Source organism: Pleuronectes platessa, chromosome 18 (genome assembly GCF_947347685.1).
Source record: "Pleuronectes platessa chromosome 18, fPlePla1.1, whole genome shotgun sequence".
NCBI classification, from domain to species: Eukaryota; Metazoa; Chordata; class Actinopteri; order Pleuronectiformes; family Pleuronectidae; genus Pleuronectes; species Pleuronectes platessa.
The window spans coordinates 21387039-21411087 of record NC_070643.1 but is presented as its reverse complement, the minus strand read 5'-3'; the positions used below and the strand labels follow the sequence as shown (position 1 = coordinate 21411087).

The following is a 24049-nucleotide window of genomic DNA, read 5'->3' as shown; positions in this document are numbered from 1 at the left end:
TGAAGGTGAATTGATGCACATTGTTATGTACTCATGTACTTCTGATAAATAAGTCAGCTGACATCCCATAACCTCAGCACTGCTTTCCTGCCTAGAGACAGATGATGAGGAAATACCACGCTTTCCCATTGGTTCGTGCTTTGAGACGATTTTGTAGTTTTATTCCAGATTATTTTTCGTTCTAACCGATTCACTATTTGATTAAACAGACAGAAATGCACTTGATTAGTTATCGATGGTTGGACACAGTTCTCTGTCTCACATATATATATTTTTTTATTTTGTGAGACGACGCCACAGAAATTCTAAAAACTTTCACTTTCGGATTCATTGTTACGCACAAGGAAATTATTTTTGACACGTTGTCAGGCGCCTTCATTAACTCGGAAGTTGTTTCCATCTTCACGATAGAAATACATCGAACATATTTTTCATTTCCCACTTAAATACACGATGGCTCTTCTGGACGTAAGTGGTTTTAGTCGCTACTCTGAGCTCCGCGGACAGATTCTTCCAGCGGGACGGACGCATCCCGTGGACCGAACCAACCACTACAGCTTTGGAACCAAAACTCCGGAGTTGGCTTTACCTCTGGGTGTCGACGTGAGTATCAGGATGTTAGGGAGGAAGTTATTAAACTGAATTCTGTCCGGTAAACCTGCCACAAGCGTGACGCGTCAGACGCTCCAGACACTTTACGCGTCTCTTGTTTTCACTGTGTCTGTTCCCAATCATGCATTTATCTTCCTTATCATGGGATATGAGCAGCATATTAAGATATGAAATGTATATTCCACTCTCATGTTCTTTGACACACGCACACACACACACACACACACACACACACACACACACACACACAAACTGTGACATTTCTCATGCGCCTTTCTTTGGTTCCTTTCCAGCCCTCAGCGTTTCTCAAGTCCTGCAACCAGGAAGCAGGTGTGAGTATTGACCTGAACCACGGTACCACCACCTTGGCCTTCAAGTTCCAACATGGAGTCATCGTGGCTGTGGACTCCAGAGCCTCAGCTGGACGTTACTTAGGTAAACACACACATCTAAAGAAGCATGAAAGCTAGAATCACCGTCCTGTGGTTGTATGCCTCCACTAACCAGTGCAGTTTCAGTCTACTTCCTTATGAATGACATCCTTATAACCTTTGACCCAGGACACTTGGCCTCTATGGTCCAGTCTGCAGTCATATTGCCCAGTCACCATCATATCCAAAATACTTATTCATCAACTAAAGCTCTTCAGGAAGAGATTTGAACTGTACAACTTTACTGCTAAATGACAAGTTTAACTGTGGTGATGTCATCTTGATTCACTCTTGGTCACTCATCGTTTCCCTTTTCCAAAATGTGTCACAGCATCCAACGATGTCAACAAGGTCATAGAGATCAACCCCTACCTGCTGGGCACCATGTCGGGCAGTGCTGCAGACTGTCAGTACTGGGAGAGACTCCTGGCTAAAGAATGCAGGTCCGTCATGCAGTTCTTTGAAAACACACATAGACTATATTATTAATATATAAGATAAAATGAGATTTAATTAATCCCAAAGGAATTTCTTTTGCTAGTTTGCTCCAAGATATCAGAAGAGAACAAAGAATCCCAATATACACAGTTTGTTTAAGGACAGTTTAAAATAGGCTGATTTATCAATTGATTTTGTAAATAATTTGTCGGTACTTTTTTTTATTATTCCTTCATCCAGACTGTACAGGCTGAGGAACAAGAACAGGATCTCAGTGGCTGCTGCCTCCAAGCTGCTGTCCAACATGATGCTGGGTTACAGAGGCATGGGCCTCTCCATGGGGAGCATGATCTGTGGATGGGACAAAGAGGTGAGCTGTCGACGTGTCTCACAATCATCACAGTATTTATCTGGAAATCCCACTGACAAACAAACAAACAAACAACAAACAGGCCAACTGACAGAGGGGTAAAAACATAACCTACTTTGTGAAGGTAAATATTCACTTGATATCCATATGCCTGTTGGTTCTGAACCACCCACTGACCTACAGTGTAAATCTAGATATATAATCATGAAGGAGCCAGTTATACATTCCTAAAATATTTAATTTGAATGATTATTACATTTGTTGCAATGTGCTTATTGATATTTCTCTTTCTTGAAGCTGTTGTATTGTTTTGTCAGAATCTAGTGGACTGGTAAAATACTGTAAGAAACTTGTGTTTGGGTAATAATGGATAACTGACCCCTGTATAAAATGATGTTCCTGCCGACCACATCATGACTGGGCCTCTCTCCAGGGCCCTGGTTTGTACTACGTGGATGATAATGGGACGCGTCTGTCAGCCAGCATGTTCTCTACCGGCTGTGGGAGCATGTACGCCTATGGCATAATTGACAGCGGTTACAAGGAGGACATGACGGTAGAGGAGGCGTATGAGCTGGGTCGTCGAGGAATCACTCACGCTACGCACAGGGACGCCTACTCCGGTGGAGTGGTGAACAGTGAGTGGCTCTGAGAACCTTTTGATTTTCACTTTAAGCATTGTTAAGTTATTTTAGGCTTTCAGCTGAAGGGAAATTTGAGTCCATCAGTTCGTACAATAATTTCTTCAATCAGTGACGTTATGGTCCCAACTGATATGTCATTTGTGTGTGTGTGTGTGTGTGTGTGTGTGTGTGTGTGTGTGCAGTGTACCACATGCGAGAGGACGGATGGATCAAGGTGTGTAAAGAAGACGTGTCAGAGCTGATCCATCGCTACAGGAAGGGAATGTTCTGAACTTGACCCTGAAACACAGATCAACCTCAACAGTCCCAAAACGGTCCAATCATAGGTTTGATATTTTCAAAATGATGTGACTTTATAATTTTTATTAAGAGATGAAACTTTATTGTGGGGGTTTGTGGGTAATGTAGTGTCAAGTCGAGATGTTCTCAAGGATTTTTAATAAATTAGATGTCAGTAAATTTAGACGTAAATGGGTCAGACCTTTGTTTCTTTATTGTTCTTCACATCATGTAATGTTGGTCCTGAACATGTTGATGCTGTAGCTCTTCAAATTTCCATGTAGTATGTGTGAACCATATTGTCTGTAAATAAAGATGGCCGACATGACTGCTCCCAAAACTGTAGCCAAATCATCTGAATCGCCCCCTGCTGGCTTGCTGGGGTGTAGTTCATAAACCCCGCCTCCCCTCTTTCAAAATCCACATTAAAAAAATATTTCCAAAAGATTGTTTCTGTCATTTTTAGTTGTTTGAGTTGAAGATTGATGTACGTTCAAGTGTTCATATTTCTGGTAGGTCAGGTTTTTTAATTGGATATTTGACGATATATCAACATGACCGACTCGAGATTGATAAAGTCGGTCAAACAGGACGTGCAAAACCTCTGCCAAAAAAAATCCACCTTAAACCTGAGACTTCCTCATTGAGACACTGATCACTGGTCTCACAGTCAAGGACACGGTTATATCAGTTCATCTAAAAAGTTTGTACTTGTTCATTGGTTGGTAATGCAGCAGCTGTGATGCCATCTGTTGCCAGGCAGAACTCTGGCGTGCAGGTTTGGCCCTCGAGTCACACAGCACATTACATCTAGTTGAGTCCAAGCAGCCTAAAAACTGATTCCTTCACAGTTCAGATGCCATCAGACAGATTTCAGTTTTCCCAGGAAGAAGCAAAGCACCGCTCTGATCTGAGTGAGTGTGAGCGAGAGATCAGTGGATCTGCTCATGTCTGATAATGAAAACACAATCACAAAGTGGTTTTACACACGACTACAAAAACTAGCGTATAATAATAATAATAATGAGATTGTTAAAGTCAGCAGCAAATCAAACATGAGAATTTACTTCATTATAAAAACAACACAATCATTTTCTTGTCATTTGTAAAATGTCTTTTGTCGTTTTCCTGTTGAGAGTCACAGGTTTGACCAAATAGATTTTTCCTTGCTGCTCTTACAGGTCAAATCCACATTAGTTTATTCTCTGGGACCAAATGAACATTTGAACTTTCACAGATGTGTTGAACTTTTCTACACGTTGAATCCATAGACTGTATTTAGGTTGAATCACGAAGAGGCAGAAATCCCAGAGAACATCACTTTATTAAAAACAGAAGTACAAAAGGAATGAAACAGCAAAGCAGCTTAATTTAACTTTAATTATTATTCAAAAACCCGACACAAAAAGAGAAATTGAGCCTCAACGTTCAGTTTCTACACTGTAAAAATGAAAACTTGAAATTGTGTTTACTGTGATTTCTAAATATAATCAACAGAGAATATTTAATGGATTTTTAAACATATTAACTTCAACTAACTTTACTAAGTTTAATTTGTAAAGTGGCTGAAGTTAAGTTGGCAAAACACAAAATGGTGTGTTTGTGATATGACACGTCTCATGTCTCATCAGGGGAAACGGGACCTAACGTCATGAAGGTGAGTGTTTAGGTTTAATACAGGACAAATTCCGGTTCTGCAGCTGCATGTTTTGGCGGCTGTGGCTCAGGAGGTAGACCGGATCGTCCACTAACCAGTGGAGCACAGGTTCGATCCCCAGCTGCTCCAGTCCGCATGACCAAGTGTCCATAAGCAAGAATCAGAACACTGAAACTACCCCTGACAGCTTGGTGGACAATGTGTGTGACTGACGTGTGACAGAGCAAACACTGAGTGAGTGAATGTGACTGAGTGAGGACAGTAAAGTGTGTGAGTGGTCAACAGGACGATATGAATGTATTCAAAGATAAGTTCAGTAATTTTGCGCCATTCAAAATGTTTCATTGTTGCAGTGTAAATGTTAACAAGGCTAAAACAGAAAAGTCCCTGGTCCCTAAAAACTAACAGGAAATAATTACATTACATTTTTCAATAATGATGTTTCATATGAGATACTTAAAACATCCCACAACCTTTTTATAATCTCCACTAAAATTAACTTTAAAGGTTAAGAACACAGCAAAGCATGAATATAACCAAACAATCAAAAACTAGCAACTCTGGATTAATTCATTTCTTGTTCAGGCCAAATTAGAAATAAAATAAAATCTGAATATTTACACTTTAACTGGAAAACAAATGTTGTAATGATGCTCGTGTTGTGTGTCCGTGTGTGACAGCAACTCAAAATTGTGTGTAATTTATTTGAATTCTATTAATATTGATTGTATCACTTGTCCAAATCACACCAGATTCAACGCTGCACTTCCTTGGGCTCTTAACAACATACAGGTCCAGTGTGAAGCTGATAAAATGAACGGTTCTCGAGATACGTGAGTCACAAACCAACAGATTTATGGAATCATGAGACAGATTATATTTCCAGACCCTAAGATGTGGATGTGGGGGTGTATATTTAGATTTGTATTATTTTAATGATTTTACAAGGATGCCCCAACACCAGGAATATAAAACTGTAACTAAGATGATCTTTAAATTAACTGCATGTGAACAGTGTTGTGATACTTTCATTGATTTTGAAAATGTGTTTTACTTCACTCCAGGTAAAGAAAAAGTAATAATCCTCATTTGATTTATCAATATTTAAACAAACGTTTATCAGAGGGAAGTTTACATTTCTTATTTTTAACTAAAAGATAAAATTTAATCAACGCCACCTTTTATTTTTCAAATTTGTCAGTTGTGTTGATTGTATTTCAATCAATGTCTGACCCTGAATATCACTTCATGATTTAAGTGATGAATAATCAATGAACTCCCAGCGTAAGGGGGAGACTGTGGTGACACTGCTTCTCGTCCATAAACCTGAAGAGAGAGAGAGAAAAAAAAGAAATGTTCAGTTCAACAAAGCCACGTACTTTATGTATATACAGTATTGAGACCTAATATTTCTATGATTCGCTCAGTGAAATAAAATTTTACTCAGAAAAAATACACTAATCTTAAATTGATAAGCCCTAAATATTGGGTTTGTTAATATTTGAATTGTTTTGTCACTGCTGATATTTTAGTTTTAATTCAACATTTAATCTGTCCTATTAACGTGAAGGTTCAGTTTTCTGTTTCTTGCTCTCAGCAGATTGTTTATTTCTAATTAAAACAGAGGTTTTACACCTGATCACACATATGTTACTTTGAACTTAGTCTGAGTCAGTTTTGTTGAACAGATGAAGCAACTCACTGTGTTCAGGAGGGAATCTCACTTCCCTCCTGTGAGTGGCTGTGAGGAACCTGGATCTTTTACAGCTGTGAGGTCAGAAACACATCGTTAGTCCATCCTCCTCTGAACAGACACTTTCATTACAAACCACCAACACTGCAGGGAACAGTCCTGAAAACTCTCTTCAGCACAAAATGAACCCTATCTAATCTACAGAGGGTTTACTAGAGTCCTGCACTGGCTCAGGTTCCTGTGGGGAGACTCATAACCACTGAAATAAATAAGGGCAGTAGTGTAGACGAGGCCTGAGTGAACAATTGTGGACATTTTGAAGATATTGAGAATACAGAATAGAAATAGAAGTTTTACTTACGAAGTGAAGTACATTGGGCTGAAATGAAAAGAAAATACAAATGATTTCAGTTATTACATTAAAAACACAAACAGGATTGTGTTATGTTTTTCTCTCGTGGCGATCCTCCTCAAACGATCGACAACATTCTGTCACTTTTTGTTGTTTGTGTGCTGGACGCTGTGTGCAGAGCTTTTTATAAACAGTCTATGATGCAGAGGGAAGTTAGAAAACTTTGTGTGAACCCTGCAGCTCCTGAAACAGATGTTGGTGTGTGAGGAACTGAAGTTTGTTTCATGAGGTTTGATCTGAACGAGCTAATTAGAAAGTCTCAAATCAAAACACCAGAAAAATATTGGACAAAGCTTCTGTGTTGGTCTCTCACCTTTCTTCTTCCTGTACATGATGACGGCAGCGATGACGACACCGGTGACGACAGCGAGAGCGACCAATGCAGCACAGATGATTGTCCAGTCAGTGGGCTTCTCTGTTGAGGGAAAAAAAAAAAGCATCACAATCTGATCAGATGAAGCAGGTTGGACGACAAGAATCTCCCTGAACCACAATCCTGTCCTGAGACACAACAAACACACACACACACTAAACGTGTGAGTTTTTCCTGCTGTTGTTTCTACTTTCAGTTGTGTGTCCTACTACTTTCATTTGTGCTTATTCACACTGGTTTGTCTTAAACTTTACTTCCAGTAACTAAATCATTTCATGGACTCATCTTCTCCAACAGAGCAGCAGTCGAGTCTTAACAGTGACTTTAATGTTCACATGTTGAAATCAGAGACTAATGGAAATAAACACAGACAACACGTCTCCACTTCCTCCAACTTTCCAGAAATGAAGCTACAATATTTTATAAAAGTTTTCATATCAAACATCCACTCCGATCCCAGTATGTCTGTGAAAGGCTCACATCTGACCAGTAATAAACCAGTATGTCTCTAGTTGAGACCTGAAGAAACACTTCATGGAACAAAATCATACAATCATACAAGTGAATTTAAACATTTATAAATGTGTAAATCTAATTGATCAATGATAATAATAATAGATATAAAATCCTCAGACACTGTTGCAGACACATTAAAACTAACTTAATTTGTCAGGGAAGAAAACTTCTCCTGCTACACATCAGCCAACATGACCTGCAGGACTGTGACTGTAGATGAAATGTGTGTTTCCCAGTGTCCTCACTGGTTCCAGTCTCACCTCTGTTGGACTCGACTGAGTCTTTGTCCAGTTTGGTGACGATGTCCTCCTTCACACCAGCGATCTGGAACACACACTCGTAGCTCCTCCAGTCTTCAGGGGAGTTGGATGAAACCTTCAGGTCAGCGCTCATCTGGAAGGTTCCATCATGGTTGGGGAGGACCTCTCCACGGTACACGTCCTCATAAAGCTCCTCCCCCTCTCTCCTCCAGAACAACGTGGCGCTGTCGGGGTAGAAACCTGTAGCGTGGCAGGTGACTGGAGAGGAGGGAGACTTCTGGAGGAGAGAAATCCTGGGACGGTCTGGGGAGGAGAAATAAAGACAGTTTATGGGTTATTATAATGTATTGCACACTAATAATATCATTCCTGTTTGATTCAAGTTATGTTGCATTAGCCATGTCTGTTAATATAAGAGACAAGTGAACAAACTGTGAGATGTGAGTGAGAGACAGAGGCTGAAGTGATGCAAAGACACTGGGGAGGACGATATGACGTAAAAGTAATATCACAGTATTTATTGACAGGTTTTATATCCCAGTATTTATGAAGTAAACTTCCTGTAGTGGACAGGTCCTGATCACTTCTGATTAATGTTGGTATTTTGTGTTAAAGTGCAAAGTGAGTGCAGGGCGGTCGGGCAGTGAGGAGGGAGGACGCTCCGGCTGGGTCTCAATTCAGGGACGGCTTCCTTCAGAGGACCCGGTCTCATCCATTCATCAGTGACTCCAAGTGAACTGTGCCAGATGTAATGAAGTTCCCGAGAGGTGGTGCTATGATGTCACATTCACAGTAACATGAGGTCACTGTGACCTTGACCTTTAATCTCCAGGCACCAAAATCAATCTTTGAGTCAATGTGAAAGTTTGTACCATATATGAATCTGATCTTACGATATCTGGTTAAAAAAAACCTAAACATTGTGCGGCTACCGTGACCTTGACCTTTTGACCCTTGTCCACCTAAATTTATTCAGTTAATTTGTGAGTCAAAGTGAATGTTTGCATCAAATTTTACGAAATTCCCTCAAGGCCTTCCGGAATTATGTTCAGAGCAATGGGATTGACAACACGAGAGCATGATGCCTGCGGCCACTAGGTATCTTCAGAGAGGAGGCATGAAATGAGCAGAGAGAAGAGAGAGAGAGAGAGAGAGAGAGAGAGAGAGAGAGAGAGAGAGAGAGAGAGAGAGAGCAGGTGTTTGTGTATTTGCTCTCGTTCGCTGCCACAGAGAAAGAAAGAGGAACATTGAGTTGATGGAGGTTCTGTGATGTCACCTGTTCTCAGCAGAGAGCTCCTCCCGTGCTCCAGGACCTTCTTCAGAAAGGTAGGACACTCCTGGAGGTAGAAGTTCTTAAGATATGCGAGATCAGCTTTATTCTGATCCCACTTCAGTTTGGTGATGACACTCTGTGGTGTTGGAGCGATCCACGTCTCTGTCTCCAGGTCCAATGATATGAAGTCTTCTCCATCATAACCATACTGATTAAAACCTTTAACTTCTCCAGTCTCATTGTCCCATTCACATCCGTACATCTTCTGGAAAATGTGAACACCTGAGAGAGAGACAGAGATCTGAACTGTTATTATCACATCTTCACCACACACAGAGAGACACACACAAAGAGACACACACAGAGAGACACACAGACACAAACACACAGAGAGACACACACAGAGAGACACACAGACACAAACACACAGAGAGACACACACACAGACACACACACAGAGAGACACACACACAGAGAGACACACACACACAGACACACACACAAAGACACACACACACAGAGTGACACACACACAAAGACACACACACACAGAGTGACACACACACACATAGACACACAACCACATTCGCACACACATACACACACAATCGCACGCACACATATACAAACACACACACACACACACACAGAGACACTCACAGAGACACACACAAACACACACAAACCCACACAAACACAAACACACACACACACACAAACACACACACACAAACACACACACACACACAAACACACACAGAGACACACACACACACACACACACACAGAGACACACACACACACACAAACACAAACACACACACACAAACACAAACACACACACACACACACACACAGACACACACACACACACAGACACACACACACACATACACAGAGACACACACACACACACACAGAGACACATGCACAGACAAAGAGAAAGAGACACACACACCACACACAAACAAATTTGCACATACAGGTGACACACACACAGACACACACACACACACACACACTCACATACACAAACACTCACTCACACACAGACACATACTTACACACTAAGACACACATACAGACAAACACAAACACACAAACACACGCACTCACGCACACAGAGAGAGACACACGCACACACAGAGAGACATTCGCACATACAGAGGACACACATAGGGCACTAACACACAGACAAACACACACACAGACACACAGACACACACACACAGAGACAAACACTCACACACAGACACACACATTAACGCACCAACACACACACACACACACACACAAAGAGACACAAACACACACACACACAAACAAAGAGACACAAACACACTCACACAGACACACTCTCACGTACAGAGACAAACACGCACACACGTGCACACACATAAACACACATACACAGAGACACACACTCACACACACACACACTCACACACAGACACACACACACTTACACACTAACACAGACATACACACAAACACAAACACACAAACACACACACAGACAAACACACACAAGCACACACATACACACACACCCACCCACAGACCAAAACATACACATACTCTCTCACAGAAACCATTACACTAACAGACCAAAACATGCACACACAATCACACTCACGCAAACGTGCACACGAAATTACATTCAGACAAACACGCACAATCACACTCAGACACAAAAACATCCAAACACACTCTCACACATTAACACACAAACACACAATCCTACGGTAACACCCAATCACACTCACACACCAAAACATGAACACACAATCATACACACATTCATACAGGTGCGCACACCAAGTCACATTCATGCACCCGTACACAATCACACTCTCACATACAAACGCACTAACACAATCACATACACACACACACACAACCACACTCACAGACATAAACTTACTCAAACACACACAATCATACTTACACATGCACACCACATACAAACACAAAAACACACATTCAGACAAACACACACACAGACCCTCACAAAAACACACACATACACAAACTCATACACGCACACGCACACACACACTCTCATGCACCCAGACACAAACACACTCACACACAGACACACGTGTGACTAAAATGTGTGAGTGTGTTTGTGTCTGGGTGCATGAGAGTGTGTGTGTGCGTGTGCGTGTATGAGTTTGTGTATGTGTGTGGTTGTATCTGTGTGCATGAGAGTGTGTGTGTGAGTTTGTGTATGTGTGTTTTTGTCTCTGTGTGCGAGTGTGCGTGAGAGTGTGTATTTGTGTCTGTGTGTGAGTGTGTTTGTGTCTGAGAGCGTGTGAGAGTGTCTGTGTGTGAGTGTGTTTGTGTCTCTTTGTGTGTGTGTGCGTGAGTGTGTGTGTCTGTGTGTGTGTCTCTGTGTGTAATTGTATGTGTATGTGTGTTTGTGTGTGTGTGTGTGAATATGATTGTGTTTGTGTGTGTGAATATGATTGTGTTTGTGTGTGTTAATGTGTATGTGTGTGTGTTGTGTTATTATTAGCGAGTGAAATGTAAACAAACCTCCAGTTTGGTTGAAGCGTTCCTTTGCGATTTCGATGTTGTTTATGTTGACCTGCTGTGCACCCAAAGAAAGCTGAGTCTCCCTCTTCCAGTACTCTGCATCAGTTGCCTTTAACATCCAGTCCTGTTTGGGTTCTGCTTTCTTTGTGTTGCTGTCATAGTATTGGATCTGAACGTCATCAACCAAACTAACATACACAAACTCTGGAAGGTTTTGGACTTGAGACGACGCAGTGTAGAAATTCTTCATAGAGTGAATCCCTGCAAGAAAAAGTTCAAGTCCTGACTTTAGTTTTCAGACTGTTTTATAAATCACTCAGAGTCAAGAAGACATGAAGCACATTCAACACAACTTCAGCTGCTGTGAGGTAAACAAACACAAAAACACATTCATAGATAAAACATCTGCTCCAGAGTCCAGACTCTCTTTACTTTGAATATTCTGCTATGACTTGAAAATGGATTCAATCAAACAACTCAAATGTTTAATAGTAGAAAATAATATTTTCTACTGCAGAGTATTTAATGTGAAGTCAAAATTACCTCAATTTCCAGTTACTCTTTGAGACTTTTATTCTTAAAGTCTTTAAATAGTTGGTTTCTCTCTCTTTATATATCAATATATTCATCCATATATACACATATACATTTATACTGGACCCAGTTAACAAAACAAAGTGGGACTTTGTTACAGGAAGGGCTTGACTATTTTTTAAATGTATAGACTCAGAAAACATTTGACAACAATAACAATATGACAACATGTTCATTAGGTTGTCAACAACATTTCTGATTCAGATCCATCGACTGATAATAATTCATCTCTGTGTTTGGCTCTGATTCCTAAGATGTCAAAGTCAAATACTTATGACAAAGACATGTAATTAAGACTTAATGTTTAAATGTTGAACATAAGCTTTATTATAAATAACTATAAATCTGATAATGCATCCAAACAGAACATGAATTAAGAAAATAAACATGTGGTTTTAAATAAGTTTTTTTAAATGTAAAGATAAATGCACATCTTATTTGTTTATTCTGTAGAAGTACACTTGGTGCATGTGTGCAAACATAAAGGCTGAAACCTTCATCTCTGTGACAGACTCACATCAAGCAGTACGGCTTCAGTGCAGATGTTATCACATTAGAAAGTATTAACAGTCATCTGTCAGTTATTCATCATGGAGGCAGCCTCGACCTGATTCTTTGTCTCCCTGCTTCTTTTCACTGACATCATTTACATTAGAGATGAATTTGTGTTTAGTGTTAGTAACAATGTGTGTTGATTGAATTGGAGGAGGAGGTCACATTGATAACAGATCATTAATAAGTAATATCTCATGTCAGTGACGTCACTTACGGTCTTAATCAGACTACATGATGTTGAACATTGTAACAACAAAGCAGGAAGCTGTTCGTCCTCAGCAGCTTCCTCTTAATATGCAACAGCGCCATCCACTGACTACAATAACAAAAAAACCTGAGTCGTCGCCTTATTTGTCAGTTTCCACAGTTTAGATAAATTACTAATGTGTTTGAGTCGCTGGGAGATGAATCATAAATGATTAAAACAATGTTAAAATATATATATTTACATAAATAACAGTCTTGATTCATATCAACAGACTGAACCTGTTATTTCTTCACAACTTTTTATAAACCAACATGAAACACGAGACAAGTCATGAATAACTAAGTCTGAAATAATAAAGTTCATAATGTGCACGTGACAAGAAACTCTTTGTTTTATCGCTGAGTTGAAACGTGGCTTCGTGTTTCACTGGTTCCTGATTCATCGGAGTCTGTTGAACTCTTTCGCTTCAGAATCGCTGCGTCATTTCGTCCAGAACCAGTTCGGACCGTGTGGATCTTAATGGTTCTGACCAAAGTAAAAAAAATCAAATAACAGTCCGGATCCAAAGAAAGAAAAGTCCCTGTTCAGTTGATCTTTTCAGAAATATAATATAATCTTTGCTTCTTACATGAGATCGATGACATTCACCAACATGAACTTTTAAATCAAGTCTTTGAAACGTTATTAAACTTTTAGATTCTGCAGCGAAGGAACCAAACATCAAACATTATAATAGACCTCATTTTAAATCATCTGGCTCTTTTAAAAACATGGAGCATTTTTCTTTTCACTTCAAATCGACCAAACACAATAAAACAAAGTAGAAACGTGACTTTAACTCACGAGCCGTCGCGCTGTGTGCTCCCGCCAGTAGAAGCAGGGAAAGAACCGTGAACATGGTGAGCGGTGGTGTGTTCCTCTGTACTGGGCTGAAGGTAGATGAGTTCCTGTCTCCACATAGAGAGACCGACTGTGGAGAAAAGAGACGGAACCAGGGAGATGAGGACAAACTGTGAGGCGGGGACATCCTCTGAGCCAATGGGAATTTAGAATCAGCCTCTACGTCACTTAAAACTGGGTGAAACTCAGCAACTCAGGTTGTAGAAGGAAAAGTGAAAGTAACGAACTGCGTAGTGTTATAACTTCAGACCCTGTTTAGTTGAATAATATGTTTTAAGATAATTTAAACGTAGTGCAACACACTTGTAAGATAATGTGTTTAATGTGTTATTGTATTTTTATGATATTGTACTTGTAGGACAATGTATTGGTAGGATACAGAACTTGAAGGTTAATGTACTTGTATGATAATATACTTGTATAATAATATATTTGTAAGATCATTTTTATGTAGTGCAACACATTTTTAAGATAATCTGTTTATAGGATTATTGTATTTGTAGGATAATGTATTTGTACCAGTGCAGTTTCTGTCTACATCTTTCTACACATTTATTTTTCCAGATTCATACGAGGTAACTATGACCTTTACTTTTGACGTCTTAAATCTAACCAGTTCATCTCAAGTTGAAGAAATTCCCTCTCAGAGGTCAGAGGTCACATTCAAGAGGACAAAAACATATTTTGTGAGTCCAGGTGAACTTCACCTTTGACCTTTGACCAACAAAACTAATCAGGTGGTCCAGAATCCAAATTCTTACCAAATGTTAAGAAACTCCCTCCAGGAATCCCAGATATATCTCAAGTCATAAGTATGGGATGGACATACAACTTGAAAACACCCACAGAGGCAAACAACTAACTAACACAGATGAGCCCCATTGTTAAGACAGACAATCTAATAACACAAGATAGTGAACCTGAACTCATATTTTACGTCTGTTTCACTCACAAGATAAATAATCAAACTGAAGCAAAAAGAGAACACAAGCATCAGATCAGACTCAGTTCTGTTGTGTTGCTGAAAACTGCTCAGACAAGAGAAATTTAACTCTTGTGTTGATGTTTGAACAGCTGATGTTGTGTTTCATTTCTGTTTCACTCTCGACTTTCTGTTCACCAAGCACTTTATAAAATGTCTCATCATTCGTGTTCCACTGAATCAATGTTAGCGACACTGAGGCTTGGTGGAGAAAGTCTCATCCCAAACTCGACCATGAGAGTTCACTGAGACAGTTCAACAAAGACACTGTGAGGTAGTGATGTCAACTCATTGAGAACCTGGGCTCTGTCCCACTGTGAAGGTCCCAACACACACCTGAGGGCTCGTGTGTGAGAGGAGTAAAGAAACAACTAAGTTCTCCTGCTCATTTCAAATGTTTTCTCTTCTCCAATCATTTCTTTCAGAGGAATATTTGATCATTCCACCAGATTGAGCCTTGAACAGTTGTTTAAGGGAAATAATGTAAGTTTAAAGAGACGACTAATCTTAAGTGGCCCAAACCAGACTTGATGTGTTGTTTTATATGTACAGTATATTATATTATGTTTTGGTTTTGGATAAGGTTTGACTGAAGGTTAAGTTTAAAGGTAGGACTGAAGGTTTGAGTTCGTCTCCAGGAAATCAATGTTAGTCCATATAATGTCCTCTGAAATCATGGACGAGGACAGTGTTTATGTGTGTGTTTGTTTGGGTTTGATCTCTTGTTCAGTTCTCAGTCACAGTGCCACAGCGCCCCCACCAGGCACAAACAGCACACCCCTGGTTCTGGTAAATCACATGACTGTTCGCTTTTCTTTGGTGATATGACACTGAGTCTTGATGCTTGATCTGAGGGCGGATCACTGTGATGGTTTCATTTGTCTCTTTCAGGAGACTGAGGCTTCTTGTCCTCCTCGTTTGTCCACATTCTGCACAAACACAATCAAAGGTAAACAGTGATTACACTTACACCTACACTTACAATTACACACACACACACACACACGCACACACACACACACACACACACACACACGCACACAAAATACAAATAAAGTGTGGACATTTACTTAAAAATGACAAGACACTGCATCGTATAAAGGAAAATATATGATGCAATAATGTCATACAAAATATTTGCATGATAAAAGTATATGTGAACATGGGCTGTGAACTTTTTGATGGTGACTCATTACACCAGATGAGACTCAACGCTTATTCAAGACCAACTCGTGTTTGTGTTTCTCCTGACCTTGTGTGACCTCTGTCCAGATTCTCCTCGTAATTAAGTCATTTATACATAAATTTGTATTTAGATTAATTGATGAATCTAATCCATTTATAAAAAACAGTTAAACTAAACATGTGCTTGGAATAGAATATGTTTTGCTGACAACTTCTAGTAGGGTTGATTTTTTCTTTTCGGTTCCTCCTCAGTTTTATTACGTCAGGGAGGTTGTTTTCGTCTGCATTTTTTTTTGTTTGTTTGTGTGTTTGTGTGTGTGTGTGTGGGGGGGGGGGGGGGGGGGCATTCAGATTCAGTGATTTGTTTTTTGTTAAACATTTTGATTATCAGAGAATAATTCATGGATCTTGATGATGTTGTGTTTTGTACTTCGGGGCCATTGTACCATCACTGTAACACACGCTTTTTATTCGGTTTTATTCTGAAATCGTAACCGGAACATGCATTGTTTTGTCGTGGCTGACTTGACAAACTGTGTGTCCGTGAAAGTGAAACTAAAATGAAAATGGACTTGAGGGGAAAACCACTGATCTCTCCACACTAGAGTCTGAGTGTTATCAGCAGCTCAGAGAAGAACCTGTCAGCAGAAGAGAAACAAACACCATGACCGACTTTTCTACCATTTATAAACTCTGCCTGCTCACGGTCACCTGCTGCCTCCAAGGTAGGTTCACCTTTCTGGGTCATTTTAGAAACAGGAAACAAACATTCATGTAGAGATCAACTCTCCATCTGGCATGTAATACAATAACTAACCGACCCTCAATAAAAAGGGACACATAAGATTCCTAATGTTAATTAGTATTAGTCAACCTAAGTCTTTTTTTAACACATAAGGAAGGATATACTGTACACAAACAACTTGTACTTTAAGTTTATTGTAATACAGTAAAACGTGAGTGAGTCATATGTGAACCGAATTTAGCATAAAGACACAGTTACCTTGTCAAATATCTTATTTAATTGATTTGGCCCATGTGGGATCACTCCTTTAAACTTTCAGTATATTTCTGAATGGAGTTTGGTTTGAAGCGTGCAGTGGCGTCGTGCACCCCGCCCTCTCGTGGTGGAACATGTTATTACACCAAGCTAGAAAACGAAAGTGCAGAGTGAACTAAAAAACTAATAATAATTATAATAAATATAATAATAATAATATTGTTGTTGTTACCTGGAGTTAATCAGAGCTTTACTATACATTTTAACAGCCACTTTTTAATATTTCCCCAGAAGGGTTAGGGTTAGGGTTATTACACTGAAGCGGCAACAGACTTATTAGTGAATGTAACTACAGCAGGTTAACTCTGTGTTTCACTGGTAAATACAGGGGGACTGATGGATTATTTCCACCACTGATTACACATTAATTCAGGCTATAATATCAGTATTGTGTAATCTTGTTAAACTCATGTTTAACACTTTATTTACATTATTTCTCTGTCATCTTCTTGTTAAATTGTTTAAAGCCTGCAGCAGCAGCAGCAGCAGCAGGTGTCCGGCGGTGGAGTGCTGGTTAGTCCAGGACCATGTGGGTCGTAGAGGAGCCACGACCCAGGAGAAGTCTCTGCTTCATATCAGGACAGACGCAAACAGCCGAGACGCAGCGTCAGAACAGATTCCCTCCAACATCGACCCGGACAGAGTCTTCTTTATTACAGGTGAGCTCAGAATGAGACAGACGGGACCTTGCTACCGCGGCTCGTCCCCCGATATCTACTCCACAGTCTCTGGCTCCAGATGCACAAGATGGCAGCGTTCGTCTTCAGGATGTTTTGGCTTCATCTCTGGATGTTTGGAGGAAGTGGAGACGCGTCGTCCATCTTTAACGACAGTCCATGGTCACATGTTAACTCTCTGACTCTGTCCTCAGACCCGGCTGCCACGCTCTGCCACCAGTCCCTCAGCCCCCCCACCAGAGGCTCGGTGCAGAAGGCCCAGTGTGAGATCAGCCCCTTCCTGCATCAGCCCTCCACTCTCCAGTGGGTTGCTCCACTCACAGTCTCTGGCTTCAGCCCCGTGTACCTGCAAGCTGATTGGTTCTCGGCTGCGCTGCTGGGGCTCAACAAACAGCTGGTCATTTCCAGCATCATGCGGGCTCCCACGGCAACCAAAGAGTCAAATGGTAACACTGGGGAAAATGTTGATCACACCTGAGTCGTGTGTGGTAGTTTGAATCTCTCCCTCCTCCTGTTTCCTCAGTGATCCTGAGTGTCAGCAGTAGAACCGTCTCAGTGCAGGCCCGGCTCGGGGAGCCAGTGCTGCTGGACTGTGGTTTCTGGGTCGATCCTTCCTCGCCTCTGTCCGGCTCGGGTTTCGCCGTCGAGTGGCGTTACCAGTTCAGAGGCAAAGGACGACTGGTTCTGGCTTATGACGGCAAGACAGACCGTGTGGCTGACACCCAGGAGGAAGGGGCCACACTGGACTTTGAGGGTTTGCACCAGAAAGGAAATGCGTCCCTGATCCTGCAGGAGACCAAAGTGCGTCACTCCGGGACGTATATCTGCACCGTGCATCTGCCGTACCTCCAGGCTCAGGTGGCGATGGAGCTTGAGATCGTGGGTGAGGGAAAAGATGATGTTCTCCCCCCGGTTGTTTGTTATTTGGTTTTGAAAATAAGATCGCACAAAAACAAAGGAGCAGATTTTCAGTAAATTTGGTGGAAGGATGTAGTTTGAGTCCGGGAAGAATCATCCCTGTTCACTCGAACATTTTGGCTTTCAGTCAGTATTAATCTCAGTCTATACTCACATGCATGGAAACGCAGCTCTATCGACACCCCCCCCCCCCCCCCCCCCCCAGTTCGCTGGTGCCTGGGAATTGTCACAGATGGCACAGCATTTGCTTTCAAACCACATTGAAATACACAAGTTATAGAATTAGCACCAGCTCTGTAATAAACGTGATTTCATCTGGAACAAGAGTAAAATGATGAACTTTCTCTTGTTTGTTTTCAGAACCTCCATCCCTCTCCATCCACCCCTCCCCTCTGCCCCTCGCTGTTCCCGGACAGACTCTGGTTGTTCAGTGTGAAGCGTCCGGCTTCGCCCCGCTCTCCCTGGAGCTGAGCTGGGAGTTCAAAGGCGCAGATGGGAAGTCCAGACCTCTGGATTCAGCCAGCGTAACGGGCCACAGGCAGGCGTGGGATGGAACCTACGGCCAGAGTGCCCGGCTGGAGCTGGACACCTCTAACCTGGGCATGGGGGGGCAGCTCACCTGTGTGGCCGTCCACCCTGGAGGCACAAGACGGGCCAGCACCGCCCTCAGTGTCATCGGTAATGTGGAAGAATTTGGTTTTGTTAATATAAGATACGGGTAAAGTTTGAAATAAAAGCAAAGAGCCAAAGTGATGTTGATGTAAAACTGAGGTTCACCATTTTCATTTCATCCTTGAGAGAAATAGCTTCTTAAGGGGGATACGATCGTTTTAACTCGTTTGCTACATGTGACAGTGAAATGTTAAAGATTCAATGAATAATTTTGATTGACAATGAAGAAGCAAATCTGATATGAGAGAATCCATTAAGGCTTGAATTGTGTGTTCTCCTCTGGTACAGGATTCGGTTCTCCGTCTATCGAGGACTCGATGGCGATGGTTGGTGTGGCGCTCGTGCTCTACGGTCTCATCAAGTTCGTCTCCTGGACCGTTTCCAGCTCAGGTATCAAATCAAACAACAGCAATTGGACTGAAACATTATTTCTAAACTGACAATAATAATATTCATGTGTTGTGAATGATCTGAACCATTTAGTGGCTTCAGGCTGCAAAAGGCTTGATACTCTCTCACCATCTATCTACTACTTCCAGACATCTCTGTCTGTCGGTGTTTTGCAAATCTGGAGAACCGTTCATCAGCTTTTCATGTGAATGGTTGAAGGTCCTGTTCAGTGTTGTGTTGAATTCAGAGCAGTTTGATAACTTCGATATTAATGAACTTTGACTAAACAGGCGACCAGCGCTTTGTAGCAGCAGCTTCTGAGACTCATCAACAAAAGTGACGTTGTCGTTCATGACAACAACAGGTTCAGGTCAACAAACACAGATTCTGCAGTTCAGCTTCTGCACATGGAGTCGAACTTCTCTGAGCTTTAAATAAACAGGTGAACAGCTCTGAGCAGCAGCAGCAGGTCTTTACTCCAGCTTCTGTGCACTGAGTCCTGCAGCTGCTCTTTATTTCCTGTGGCTCAATTACTGCAGGTCATTTTTACAGTTTCTGAGAAATCACAACAGACCAAATAGAACAGTTTAGAACGGACACTGCTTTAATATTAATACAATTTAATAATACAAAATGTAACTGTTGTCTTTTTAACTTTCTGTTGTTTATTTCACTGTTTACAGGCACTGATGGTGCAGATAAAGTGGAAAAGGTAACTTTTTCAAACACCAATAATAATAAGAATATAAAAATATTCCTGAATGTGTTCAGATAAGTGTTGTATCTTTTTGGAGCTGCTCTGTGAGGCTCACCTCTCCATAATAACTTTCCACATTTCCCTCTGACAGAAAGAGAAGTAAAGAAGTCGACTGAGGAGTGACACTGAGCCACCAGCACCATCCGTCTGCTTTGAAAACTCTGGAGTGATGTTTTATTTTTCTTTCAGACAGTTATGTCGAGCTTAGCGATGAATCTGTGTGAACATCTGTTTTTAGAGGGTTGTATTTTTCTACAGATCTTGCTGGACGCCTTCTTGAGCTTCATTTAATTCTGTTTTAACTATTTTCACATTATATATTTTTGTGCAAAATTAATAAGAGGCAGGAATCAGGTACGTTTGAAAGGAAAGGGGTTTCTGCCCATTAAAAAAATCCTGTTGTATTATTCTCCTGTAAAGTGACATATTGTTGGAAACTGGATCATTTTACAATCTGGAAATAGAACAACAAATATGTGTAATGATGCTCCCTGTACAACAATGATCACCACTGAGAAGGAAAAACGCTGAGTGTATGTGTGTGTGTGTGTGTGTGAGGTAAAGTGGGAGCTAGAGCGTGCCACCACCAACCAAAAAGTCGGTGGGTCGATCCCCGTCTGCTCAGAAGTGTCTTTGATCAGGATACTGAACTGAGCTTCCCCCTAATGTGCTGCGCTGGCAATGTGACTGATGTGTGTGTAGCAGTGCAGTTTGAATGTGTGTGTGAGTGTGTTGTCAGTGGTCAGTTAGATTAGAAAAGACCTCTTTATACAAATGGTCCATTTAATGTTAGACGAAAACTTTCCAAACTTAATCTGGTTTTGTGTTAAAGAAACGTGACGAATTCTGATATTTGTAATTTGTGTGTTATTTTGGTTTTGTCATCACATGCTGCTTTTTAGTTTCACTGTGTGTTAGTGAGTGTGTGTCTGTCGTTCAGACAAATGTAGGAATGATGCTGTATCCATTAGAAAATAAAATGTACTTAGAAAGGAGAAGATAATGGCACAAACAGATAATTCTGGTGGATGGAAAATAAAGAATTTGGAACAATTTAAAAAAATTCTATCAATGTATAATTGAAGTGTGCATTGTGGGTGTAATAACATTACATACATTTCTGTTGTCTTGGTTTTCTTGCAAAAATACTTGTGCACCACATTGTGCAAATAAAACAGTTCAAAATTTGTACATTTTATTAAAAATAAATGCTTCATGACTAAAACATATGGAACATTATTATTATAACAATTGTGACCAGTACGTTAAAAAAACAAGGAGACCCTAAACCAGTATTATGAGACAATGTGACTTCCGTTGTCCTTTTCAGAATAAAACAGCGTAGTGAACGTGCACCATCTTGTACAGTTTTGTACAGAATTAGATTAAAACCTGAACTCATATCACAGTGTCAAGTAAAATAACATTCCTGGATCTGTCCACAATCCCATTCCGCAGCCAACATGTAACAAGTTCTTGCCTGGCCCAGAACACATCCTATCACCAAGTCTAATTATGTAGTTTTTGTGTGATCTTGCTTACAATCATATAACTAACCAAACAATGGTGAAAAAAACAGTTTGACACCAGGAACAAGTATTTGATTATGATTATGACGAATTGATCAATAGACTTATTGTTGCTGCTTTGTTTCGTTATATTGAAATATGAGTGCTGAAAAAGTAATTTTGTTCTTTGTGTGTTACTGTTACACAATCATTTTCTTGTCATGTGTAAAATGTCTTTGTCGTTTTCCTGTTGAGAGTCACAGGTTTGACCAAATAGCTTTTTCCTTGCTGCTCTTACAGGTCAAATCCACTTTAGTTTATTTTCTGGGACGATAATGAACATTTGAACTTTCACAGATGTGTTGAACTTCTCTACAAGTTGAATCACAAAAAGGCAGAAATCCCAGAGAACATCACTTTATTAAAAACCGAGGTACAAAAGGAATGAAACAGCAAAGCAGCTTAATTTAACATTTATTTATAAAAACCCGACACAAGAAGAAAAATGTAGCCTCAACATTCAGTTTCTACACTGTAAAAATGAAAACTTGAAATTGTGTTACTGCGATTTCTAAATATAATCAACAGAGAATATTTTATGGATTTGTAAACCAATTTGCTTCAACTAATTTTACTAAGTTAAATTTGTAAAGTTGCTGAAGTTATGTTGGCAAAACCAAAAATGGTGTGTTTGTGATATGACACGTCTCATGTCTCATCAGGGGAAACTTGACCTAACGTCATGAAGGTGAGTGTTTAGGTTGAATACAGGACAGAAATTCTGGATCTGCAGCTGCATGTTTTGGCGGCTGTGGCTCAGGAGGTAGACCAGATCGTCCACTAACCAGTGGCGCACAGGTTCGATTCCCAGCTGCTCCAGTCCGCATGACCAAGTGTCCATAAGCAAGAATCAGAACACTGAAACTACCCCTGACAGCTTCGTGGACAATGTGTGTGATTGACGTGTGACTGAATAAACACTGTATGAGTGAGTGAATGTGACTGAGTGAGTACAGTAAAGTGTGTGAGTGGTCAACAGGACGATATGAATGAATTAAAAGTGTTCATATGGAGAACGTCACTGCTCGGGCTGATCAATTTCACGTCTGCATGTGGAATAAACAGCTTGATCCTCTGGAGCCTGACGAGCAGGGACACTAGAACTCACAGCTTTGAGAAAATGTGAAGTTTTTAAACTTAAGAAAGATAAGTTATAAAGCAATACATTTCGCGCTGTTCGAACATTTTCATTGTTGCAGTGTAAATGTTAACAAGACTAAAACTGAAAAGTCCCTTGTCCCTAAAAAATAACAGGAAATATTAACACAACATTTCATATGAGATACTGAAATCCTCCCACAACCCTTTTATAATCTCCACTAAAATGAACTTTAAAGGTTAAGAACACAGCAAAGCATGAATATAACCAAACAAACAAAAACAAGCAACTCTTGATTAATTCATTTCTTGTTCAGGCCAAATTAGAAATAAAATAAAATATTTACACTTTAACTGGAAAACTAATTTTGTACTGAATTCTATTAACATTGATTGTATCACTTGTCCAAATCACACCAGATTCAACACTGCACTTCCTTGGGCCCTTAACAACACACAGGTCCAGTGTGAAGCTGATAAAATGAACGGTTCTCGAGATACGTGAGTAACAAACCAACAGATTTATGGAATCATGAGACAGATTATATTTCCAGATCCTAAGATGTGGTGTCTATATATGTATATTTAGATTTGTATTATTTTAATGATTTTACAAGGATGCCCCAACACCAGGAATATAAAACTGTAACTAAGATAATCTTTAAAATAATTGTATTTGAACAGTGTTGTGATACTTTCATTGTTTTTGAAAATGTGCTTTACTTCACTCCAGATAAAGAAAAAGTAATAATACTCATTTGATTTATCAATATTTAAACAAATGTTTATCAGAGGGAAGTTTAACATTTCTTATTTTTAACTAAAAGATCAAATTTAATCAACGGGACCTTTTAGTTTTCTAATTTGTAAGTTGTGTTGATTGTATTTCAATCAATGTCTGACCCTGAACATCACTTTATGATTTGAGTGACGAATAATCAATAAGTTCCCAGCGTAAGGGGGAGACTGTGGTGACACTGCTTCTCGTC

The 24049-nt window shown here is 40.3% G+C and overlaps 3 protein-coding genes across 3 annotated transcripts; 2 read left to right on the top strand and 1 right to left on the bottom strand.

The window, feature by feature from the left end:
• The first annotated feature begins 154 nt into the window (after nt 1-154).
• psmb8a (proteasome 20S subunit beta 8A) lies at nt 155-3219 on the top strand. The gene is made up of 6 exons (XM_053446311.1): nt 155-603; nt 906-1047; nt 1375-1486; nt 1722-1851; nt 2285-2489; nt 2678-3219. The coding sequence occupies exons 1-6, from the start codon at nt 454-456 to the stop codon at nt 2764-2766; spliced, it is 828 nt and encodes a 275-aa protein (XP_053302286.1). The 5' UTR covers nt 155-453; the 3' UTR covers nt 2767-3219.
• Nucleotides 3220-6151: 2932 nt separating this feature from the next.
• LOC128461446 (H-2 class I histocompatibility antigen, K-K alpha chain) lies at nt 6152-13857 on the bottom strand. The gene is made up of 7 exons (XM_053446372.1): nt 13697-13857; nt 11497-11757; nt 8962-9240; nt 7686-7988; nt 6850-6951; nt 6486-6503; nt 6152-6198 (listed from the first exon to the last, which is right to left on the bottom strand). Exons 1-7 carry the CDS (start codon nt 13749-13751, stop codon nt 6152-6154), a joined length of 1065 nt encoding a protein of 354 aa, XP_053302347.1. The 5' UTR covers nt 13752-13857.
• Nucleotides 13858-16427: 2570 nt separating this feature from the next.
• LOC128461378 (tapasin) lies at nt 16428-21473 on the top strand. The gene is made up of 8 exons (XM_053446276.1): nt 16428-16645; nt 17448-17639; nt 17852-18103; nt 18181-18540; nt 18936-19253; nt 19536-19637; nt 20321-20349; nt 20486-21473. Exons 1-8 carry the CDS (start codon nt 16585-16587, stop codon nt 20495-20497), a joined length of 1326 nt encoding a protein of 441 aa, XP_053302251.1. The 5' UTR covers nt 16428-16584; the 3' UTR covers nt 20498-21473.
• The last annotated feature ends 2576 nt before the right edge of the window (nt 21474-24049 follow it).

Coding starts and splice junctions, on each gene's coding strand:
- psmb8a (XM_053446311.1), top strand. CDS start 454: ATGGCTCTTCTGGACGTAAGTGGTTTTAGTCGCTACTCTGAGCTCCGC. Junction 1,852..2,284: donor TCTGTGGATGGGACAAAGAG/GTGAGCTGTCGA, acceptor GCCTCTCTCCAG/GGCCCTGGTTTGTACTACGT. Junction 2,490..2,677: donor CTCCGGTGGAGTGGTGAACA/GTGAGTGGCTCT, acceptor GTGTGTGTGCAG/TGTACCACATGCGAGAGGAC.
- LOC128461446 (XM_053446372.1), bottom strand. CDS start 13,751: ATGTTCACGGTTCTTTCCCTGCTTCTACTGGCGGGAGCACACAGCGCG. Junction 7,989..8,961: donor GAGCTCTCTGCTGAGAACAG/GTGACATCACAG, acceptor TCTCCTCCCCAG/ACCGTCCCAGGATTTCTCTC. Junction 6,952..7,685: donor CTCAGTCGAGTCCAACAGAG/GTGAGACTGGAA, acceptor TTCCCTCAACAG/AGAAGCCCACTGACTGGACA.
- LOC128461378 (XM_053446276.1), top strand. CDS start 16,585: ATGACCGACTTTTCTACCATTTATAAACTCTGCCTGCTCACGGTCACC. Junction 17,640..17,851: donor CAGAGTCTTCTTTATTACAG/GTGAGCTCAGAA, acceptor CTCTGTCCTCAG/ACCCGGCTGCCACGCTCTGC. Junction 19,254..19,535: donor CACCGCCCTCAGTGTCATCG/GTAATGTGGAAG, acceptor CCTCTGGTACAG/GATTCGGTTCTCCGTCTATC.